Source organism: Carassius carassius, chromosome 18, assembly GCF_963082965.1.
Source record: "Carassius carassius chromosome 18, fCarCar2.1, whole genome shotgun sequence".
In the NCBI taxonomy this organism is placed as follows: Eukaryota; Metazoa; Chordata; class Actinopteri; order Cypriniformes; family Cyprinidae; genus Carassius; species Carassius carassius.
The window spans coordinates 11,407,018-11,416,906 of record NC_081772.1 but is presented as its reverse complement, the minus strand read 5'-3'; the positions used below and the strand labels follow the sequence as shown (position 1 = coordinate 11,416,906).

The 9,889-nt window shown below is 37.3% G+C and overlaps 1 protein-coding gene across 1 annotated transcript; it reads right to left on the bottom strand.

Moving 5' to 3' along the window:
• Positions 1–220: 220 nt before the first annotated feature.
• Positions 221–3,347, bottom strand: LOC132092372 (heme-binding protein 2-like). The gene is made up of 5 exons (XM_059498577.1): positions 3,240–3,347; positions 2,588–2,675; positions 2,255–2,390; positions 1,273–1,453; positions 221–782 (listed from the first exon to the last, which is right to left on the bottom strand). The coding sequence occupies exons 2-5, from the start codon at positions 2,660–2,662 to the stop codon at positions 602–604; spliced, it is 573 nt and encodes a 190-aa protein (XP_059354560.1). The 5' UTR covers positions 2,663–2,675; positions 3,240–3,347; the 3' UTR covers positions 221–601.
• Positions 3,348–9,889: the final 6,542 nt, after the last annotated feature.

Below are 9,889 nucleotides of genomic sequence, written 5' to 3'. Positions count from 1 at the left end.
GCTGTCTGAATAACTTTGGAAAGAGCATACATCTCCCATCGTTCTACTCTCCATCATAGCGTCATCAAGCGGCGCCTCTGTTGTTGTTTTGAAAATGCGACCTCTCGCCCAGAAAACTTACATATATTGTGATTTTAGACCAAACTGACAAAATACAAGTTCATACAATGTCATTGTTCCCTTAAACGGTTAGAATCAATACCGAGTGCAATAGAAACAGATCACAATACATATTTATTCAGATATTACAGAAATACAGATATTTCACAAGTTAGTGATTCAGTCAAGTACTTGTGCCTCTACAAACATAAGTGCTTTGAGACATTATTACTGACAGAAACAGTCGATTAGAAATTAGCGCAACATTCTTTTTGTATGATTTCACAGTTAATTATACGTACCTAAAGTATTATTGTTGCTGTAAAATATATTGGTCAGATATACAATTAGTAGTGTTAAATTATTTTATAAAAACATTCAGGCACTTGAGGTGCATAGTAAACAAAGCATCTGCACAAAAACTATTGTTAAGTTCAAACAAACAGATTGACCTATTCTTCATTCACATCATATGGCATGACCATTTGATCCTTAAGAGCTTTTATTCCCCATCTTTGATCAGCCACACCTCGTTCCTGCGGTTGGTCAGTTTGAAGGGGCTGTCATATCCCGCTCTGTAGAATGGGGCCTCCTTGAATTTCATCCCATCCCTCTTGAGGCTCTCTATCAGTTTCAGAAGCTCCACACGGCTGCTCTCGCTGTTAGCAAAGCCTCCATAGGTCCTGCAAAAAACAAGGCCAAGCAAATGTGAAGCTAGGACAACACAATTATTTTAAACCAGAGCTATGTAATATAGTTTTTCTGAGACACTTGGTTAGACCTGGTCTAAAATCCCTTGCAAAATAAACTGCCACTCAAAGGATTGGATTCTTATACATTTTAATGTTTATAAAAGAAGTATCTTATGCTCAGTAAGACCACATTTATTTGATTATAAAATAAATTAAAAAAAAAGTCAAAATAGTAATATTGTGAAATATTATTAAAATTGCAAATAACTTTGTAAACTTTATATATTTAATATATGATTTCTTCATGTGATGGCAAAGCTGAATTTACAGAAGGCATTACTCCAGTCTTCAGTGTCACATGATCTTTCAGAAATCATATTTTTCACATCCTTGATATATATATATATATATATAAACTGACCCCAAAATTTTGAATGCTAGTGTAGCATTTTCATTTACAGTATAAAAGACATAAACATACCTCACAAACAGCGTGACCTCTTGTCTGTTCTCAATGAAAACATCTGGATCTGTGGGTTTGGGTGGGTCAGCCTGATGTTCCTCAGGGATGAAGAAGGACACAGTGAAGATGCTTTCACAAGCGGGTCCAGCACCAGGCTGAATGAGACAACTCACTGGTGCCGTCATCTCCACCTTACACTCTGATACAGGACAAGCACTGAAGTAAAGGAGTTGAAACATGCACTGATCTCAGTGTCTGAAATGTCTGCTAAAGTTATCTTGCAAATGCAATGTCATCCGGTGAATCATTAGCACAATTACTCTGTGGGAACACAACCTGCCACATGCTTTTTATTATTATAAGGGCATATCAAGATGCGATTCATTGCAGTCATATAGCTCACAGAAAACCATTTCCACATACCGTATTTTTCGGACTATAAGTCGCACCTAAGTATAAGTCGCATCAGTCCAAAAATACGTCATGACGAGGGGAAAAAACCTATATAAGTCGCACTGGACTATAAGTCGCATTTATTTAGAACCAAGAACCAAGAGAAAACATTACCGTCTACTGCCGCGAGAGGGCGCTCTATGTTTTCAGTGTAGACTACAGGAGCACTGAGCAGCATAGAGCGCCCTCTCGCGGCTGTAGATGGTAATGTTTTCTCTGTAGTTCATTTCTCTTGGTTCATTTCTCTCGGTTCATGTCAAATTAATTTTGATAAATAAGTCGCACCTGACTATAAGTCGCAGGACCAGCCAAACAATGAAAAAAAGTTCGACTTATGGTCCGGAAAATATGGGGTAACTGAATTTTGGCTTTGTGCATGAGGTGATTTCTCAGCTATGTGCTTATGTTATTTTCCACTGTATACATGTTGTGTAATAAAAATGTCATAATCACAGGCCCAAAATGCAGAAATAATGGCTGAAAGCTCTAATCTTGAATGTCTACTATTATCTGCTCTCTAGTCACCTACAGGAACATCCCCACTTACTTTTGTCATTATTCCCCTGAATGTATTTGAAGAGTCTTCTGAAGCCTGTGCTTAAGGCTGGGTCCTGCTCCATGCCAGTCACAGGTGTGCTCACCCAGTTTGTCGTGTGGTAAGTGCGAACCTCATAGTCTTCACCCTAAAAAGCATATATTCATCAAATATGACTGGAAACAAATGAGCCATTAAACAATAATACAAGGTCTGCTTTAATCTAGACATGAGTTTAGGACTACATCAAGAACTAAGCATTATCCCTGCTAAGAAAAATGAACATATCCAAAGTCTGCAGTAAAGTTTGAAAGGTTTCTGGCAAAGTCACATGTACACACTAACCTTACTCTGTTTAGCAGTGAACTTTGGGTTCTGGAGTCCAGAAGAAAAAAAGGTTTGACCGATGGCTTTAAGCATCTTGACTGAAATGCTGTTCAAAATTAAAAATGGATTAATAAAGTTGCAAACTATTTAGACAAAATACAATTTAGAAATGTCAAAATCAAAACTCCACACCTGACACCAGGTTAATCATTCCATATTTTTTTTTTACCTAAAATATCTTTCTATATCTATATGTGTCATTACGTGAGAAAAAAAAAAAAAAAAAACGGGGAGAATTATTTTTCCAATCAATACTGAATACTGATACTCTGCCCATATTAACATGATTATTACAATGCTATAGGAGATATTCTAGATGATAATTAAAAGTAAATACAACTTAAATCTATTATTTTATGTTTTGACATTCTGTAAACGGTATTTTGTGCTGTTTTATCGCGCAGTACTGAGGAAAATAAAATTTTTACAAATACAACATCATGATTAGCTTCCCCCCTTACGCGACTCCAATAAAAAATGCATATGAATGATTTATGGGTCACTTCTGTTCATGAAGACTGTCCAAATTTTGCCAAATTGTGCTGATGTCAAACTACCAGTATATTATTACACAATTGTTAGATTTCAGTGATTTATAAACGTAACTTACCTGTCCGCCGTTTAGTAGCAAGTGACTAAGAACTAAGAGAAGCTCGAGCTTTATATTTTATTGTCCGTCAGACAGTGTGTTGTAACCTCTAGATAAAGATGATACAGTTACGTGCGCTATGTAACAAGTCTCTGCTTAAGTAACGCTTACACTGACACTTCCGTGTTTTCACGTTACATCACGCATGAGAAGGCTCCGATTGGTTGTGACGAATATGTAAATAAAGAAAGACACGACCCAGCAGCGCTACTGGGGAAGAAACATTACATCAGTGCTCTTTGGCAGCAGTGGAACAACATATTTGAAATAAATGTTATTATATTTAAAGCTTTTTTAATCATTCATGAATGTTTACATTCTTAAATTATACATTAGAAAGGCGGGTTACCTCTCAGTAAAATATAAGGTCAACTAGAGTCAATTTGCTAACACTATTACTTAAAAGCCTTACATTTTTCATCATCGCATATCAATATTTTGCAGACACACATAATCTATGAAGTATTCCACTCACACTAGACACAAAAACCTATAAACTTTTTTTTTCCAGAGGAATATCCCCAGTGTGCAAGAGATTGTGTGTAACCTGTCCAAAATTGATGATACTGAATCTCTAACTAGCGTTAGCATGATATCAACATAAATTAACCCTAAAGTCTTCTTACAAAACACTGCAACTTTCAATATGACCTGAGCACCATAAACCTGTGACCAAAATTCATAAAAATAAAAATACACAAGCAGCTATCAAATGAAACTCCCTGTTGGTCACTTCATCTTCGGGGTTGTGTTTTTCCTGCATGATGGCTCTCTTTGGACTCCCAGGGAGGGACTGAAGAGATTCGCTGAGGAAGCGCTGAGTGAGAGATATGCAGAGCATTATCAGAAGCCTGGCATCTCCTCCTGTGGCAGAAAGGAAATATGTTGACAGGATGGTCAGGTGAGGCTCGGGAGGAAAGAATGTGAGCAGGATTTATCTATGACACTTATTGTGGCATGTTAAAACCTGACTGGTTGAACTGGTTTTAACTGTGGTTCAAATAAAAGCAAAGCAATAGTTTTAGTCAATAGTTAGCAATAGTCAATAGTTTGCCAAGTCTTCTTAGGTAAATGGAAACCCTACTTAAAGAGGTTGTTCCACATTATTAGTCACAGTTCTCATGAAATATGGTGAGGAAAAATAAGACCTTTCTGAAGAATATCTTGCAAAAGGCATCAAAACAAAGAATATTTTGTTAAAAGCAAATAGAGATTATTGAACCATCAAAAGATTTGTGAGTGATTTAGAGCACATAAGATCTTGGTCAGATAAAGATTTAAGGAAAGTTTCTGTCAAACAAATGAACTGTATTGAATTACCAGCTGTAAATAAAAGCCACTGCAGAGCAGCAGACAGGTGTTTGAAGCTACTGGAATCTCAAGATCCTCTCCATGCAGACTGACAGTTGTGTGTAAAGCTGCGTTTCATTCACTGCTGACCAAACCTCAAAAAGAGAAACCTGCACAGTGGGTTAGAAATGTATGAAGACTTGTTTTCAAACTGTTTAATTCACTTACAAATGCTTCAGTACGATGGATGGTCCAGATAAATGCATTTCTGATAGTTGGTTAATGGCCATCCTATTCCAATGAGACTGCAACATCAAAAAGGAGGTGGTGGGTGATGATTTGGGTTGGAATATTGGGAAGTGAGATGTAAGGTCATTTTAGGGTGTCAAAATGACTTAAGATATGTGGAGTTCATAACTGACCATTTTCTGCTGTGGTATAAAATTAAGTATAGTGTTCTCGGAAATAAAGGATTTTTATGCAGGATAACACACTGTCCCATGCTGCATAAATACCATGGTGCTAAACAGTTTGAAAATGTGTTTCTACAGCCACTGTGCAGGTTTCTCTTTGTGAGGTTTGGTTATGAGTGTGTGTGTGTGTGTGTGTGTGTGTGTGTGTGTGTGTGTGTGTACGTGAAGATAACTAATCCAGGTGGTGTGTGAGAAAATTGAGCTGTCTGAATGACTGTTTGTGTGTGCGTCTTTAGATAATACGCTTGGTCTCACTTAACAGCCGTAACCGCGTGTGCTGCAGATAGCAATGTATGGCTTGAGGGAACATTTTACAGTCATAAATTGTGTGAGTTGGGGACTGGCTTCTGGAGGTGACGATGGCGATGAAATGAGATCTGGAGGAGTCCATGTCCACCAGGGTGAGATCTTAGTTTTAACACAGAATTGATCAGCTGCATCATATCTGCAGAGTTCCACACCAACCTGACAGACAGAGACACACACAAAGGTCAAGTCAAACCTGTGACAGTCATGTGTGCATGCAGCAAAAGCTCAAGGTACAACGGAGAAGGTCTAACAAAAAATAAATGCTGACTGTGAACTTAAATGCAACCCATACATGCATTAACATGACTAAAAATGTCTAAACAGTACCAAAATTGTGATGACCATAAACTGCAAAGATCAAAACTGAAATGTGTGATATGTTGTATCTTCTCGCTGACTTCTGTGACTCACTCATATGTTAGGCAGGGCACCTCACTGGTGCCTGTGCTGGTGGTGATGGCCTTTCTCTTCACCCCAACTGTCGCCCCACCTTCATCTCTGGCCAGCTGGTCCAGAACTTCATTATTATAGACCTCCACCACTGACATCTCCACCGTATGACTGTCTGCTGGCTTCTCAGAGATCAGCCTGGGACATTTGTCAATGCAGACAGACTGTATATTGTAATATTGTAGATAAGTGAAATGTGTAGTGATTTTATGTGTGCTGTGAGAGGGATGTGAGCCGAGGCTTACTAGAATAGCTCATTGGCTGCTTTTGGAATGATACCCTGTTGAGAGTCCTGCACTGCAGCTGTGGGATCCTCAGACTGGGATACAATCATTGTATGTGTATTTCCACTTTTTTTGTTTTTTTTTGTTTAACTCAATCATCCTGACTGCTTACACAGACAGTTTAAGAATAAGTCAGGTAGAAATTGTTCTGAAATACTTTAAATATTCATAACTGAAATATAATGTCAAATATAATGTCAATAATATTAGTCAACACAGAAGTAGATAATGTAATATGATATTTAGTGTACATCTTGACTTTAAATAAATTGCAAAGGTACCCTGTAAATACATTAAGAACAGTGAGTCAAACCAAACTGTACGTACAACCAGGGTGTTGTGGAGCAGCCTCCTCCTGACCCGCTCCTCTCTGCACCTCTTCTTCTCTTCCTGTAAAAAGTGCTCAAGTGCATTCACCTGAACACGGAGCTCTGCGGAAAAGCAAAAAAAAAAAATATTCGCAACTATCTATTTGTATACATTAAAATATGAATCTGCAAATTAGTGCGGGACCAATCAGACACTAAGGTTACATACAGAAACCACTAACTCATGGGACATTGCAGTCCGTTTAATGACTCAACTATAGAAACAAGAGTAGTGATTATATACACTAGTAATGTAGTAGGAAGTGTCTGGTCCAGGGCCAGAGATTAAACTGAATGAGAAAATACTTGACAGCAGAGAAATAAGTCAAGCCACAGTTTAACAGTTTAAATTGCTTATTTTTATACAATAACAGTTCAATAGCTACAGTGCAATGAACGCTTAAATGCTTTTTGCCAGTAACAGTTTTTCATTTGCACTTTGAGACCCAGTGAGGTGCTGTTTGGCTTGAAGTTTTACAAATACAACTATATAAATGACAATAAAGATCCACAGGCCCTGCGGGAGGCTTTTCACTGTGGTGTGCAGCAGGTGATGCACAGGACACATAACCTTTCTGTCGCTGCTGACAGCAGCTTTCCCTGGAGGAGATGCTGAGGGGGACTGTGGATAATTTCTGAATACTGCACCACATATCTACTGTCACAACACGGCTGGTTTATGTGGTAGAGAAGGAGACAGAAGAAGGAAGAGACAGATGGTGAAGAATGAAGGGAATGAGAGCAGAAGATTAAATAGAAGAGAAGATGGAGGTTAAGAGGTGAGGTTCATGATCCAGGCCGTCATGTCCCCTTGTCGAATGACTGAATATAATTATGTGTACACACAATTAGTGAATGAGACCCATTAAGTGGAGGTACAAATATTCACAGAAAATACAGATGAACTGATATGGTGGTATGTGAGTTCACACTCACTCTGGAGGTCATCATTTTGGAAATCCTGAATAGTATTTCTGGCAGTGCACACACATTCAAACAGCTGCTTGCTTTGTTCCTCCAGCTCTTTAGCAAACCCCATGTAGATGGTAAATACATCCCTTAAGTCCTGTTTCAGCATCTGAGAGCAACACAGATCACGTGATGATGCTTGGTTCGTAGTCTAGCACTTGTTTCAAAGCAGTGATTTGCCATCACCTGAACTTTAGACAGAAGTTTGGAGAGAGCTGCATGTGTGGACTTTGCACTTTCCTCTGCTGCTGATGTTTCTGTTTCTGGATGTGGATTTCTTCCTCTCTCTCACTGCGGAGTTTATTCAAACACTTGAAAAGGTTAAGGAAAGGTCAATGGGAACACATATAAACTGATCAGTGCATTCACATAATTTTTTCACCTTACAAAAAACATTGCAGAGATGATAAGTCTATGGTATTTTGATATACTACCCTTCAAAAGTCTGGAGTACGTAAGATTTTTTTTTTTTTACAATTACAATTTAATTGTACAAATTATTTTACAATTTAAAATAACTTTTTAAAGCAAAGTTGTCCTTCAAAATATTTCTCAGGTGTCTCTGATGAATATAAAGTTCAAAAGAACAGCATTTATATAAACAGAAATATTTTGTAACTATCATTGTGTTTACTGTCATTTTTAGCATTTTATATCTAACTGAATACAACTGTTCTTCATACCCAGTTATTAGGCATTTGAGTAAATTAGGTGAGACTGGCAAGCACCTGTCACCTGTCTGCAAGCCACTCATCTTTCAGTGAAACCATCTGGCAGGTCAAACTTTTATATGCAACAGAGTCGACCCCCATTAGTGGAGTTAGATGGATTTTACACTGAATTTGTTTCATCCATACCTCAGCGAGTCTCAAATGAAGGGGAGCATTCTCCGTTTCCAACTCCAAAATACGCTCCTCTTTACTCAGGAGAAAGACAGAAGTGTAAAGCATACACAGTAAAAGTACACATACTTTACAGTTAAAATTTACTTCATTACAAGTTACAACCCACCAATTCCAAGACAACTTGAGTACAAGTCTTAAAATATCTGAGCAATCACATTTATTTTCTAAAAAAAAAAAAAAAAAAACTCCTCAAAATTGCTAAAATAAAATAAAATAAAAAAGGTCTCTTCAGTACAACAGATAAATAAAATGATGTTAACTAAAAATTTAAAAGTCAAAGCCTTGCTGCACTGGATGTTTCGGCCTCATCGCTGGCACCAGCTGCAGTCATACCTCATCACACACATGCGATTCACAACTACTTACTAAAGAACAAGTTTGGGTGAGTAAGGCCAAAACGCACATGCTATAGTATTTTCAGTGCCTTGTAGTTAGTGATATTACTTCTTTTGTAGCAGAAATAAACTGCTGCAAAAAAAGCTAGGTGCCATGCAAAAGATTTATTGTGCAATTGCAACATGCATTACAAATGTAGCGGAGTAAAGAGTACAGATTCTTATTCAAAAATGTAGTTAAGTAGAGAATAAAAGTTGCTAGTATCTTACTCATATATAGTCGTATACAAATTGAAAAGTACAGTTATTAATTACATTTTCTCGAATACTTTACATCTCTGGAGAAAGAAGGAGAGGGTTTTATCGTTACATTTTAGTATATATACAGAACAGCCGCAATGGTACGAAGTATTTTTTAAATAAAAACGTCACAAATAATATATAAACTACAAAATTCAGCTGATCACCAATCATATACAAAGCTGTACCATGGTACATTGATGGTATGAGATGATAATACTATTGTAATTTGATATAGGCCTATAGGGTTGCTGTGATTTTGCCAAGTAAGACATGTTCTTGGATCAACATTAGGCCTACTGGCCAAAAATACAGATTTAGGGACCCAACCCCTACCCCTAAACCTAAACTTAAACATAATTTATTCCTAAAATTAGAAGGAAATGATAGCTGATTAACAAAGGTGTAGAAGCACTTGATCCTGATTGTAAGCCTAAAACAGATATTTCCTCAAAAGTTGTCTCTCTGTTCTGATTGGTTGATTGGAAAGATGTTCCAGGATTAACAAGCATGTTGTACTTGGTCAAATCACGCTCACCTGGCCTATAGACCAGGTACTAAATGATTATCCCATACAGTCGTGGCCAAAAGTTTTGGCAGTGACACAAATTTTGTGTTTTACAGTTTGCTGCTTTAGTATTTGTCAATTATTTTTCCACATTTCTATGGTATACTGAAAAACAATGATAAGCATATCATAAGATTTAATGGCTTTTATTGGCAAAAAATATAATGAGTCAATATTTTCAGAGTTGAACCTTGTTCAACAATTCGCTCTGGCATGATGGATTTTAGCATCCAGGCCAAATCTTGACTGATGGCGATCCATTCTTGCCTTATTAATTCTCAGAGTTTATCACAATTTGTGGGTTTCTGCTTGTCCCGTTATATAACTGCTAGCAGTTATTTAAATTGCATTTGATCACTC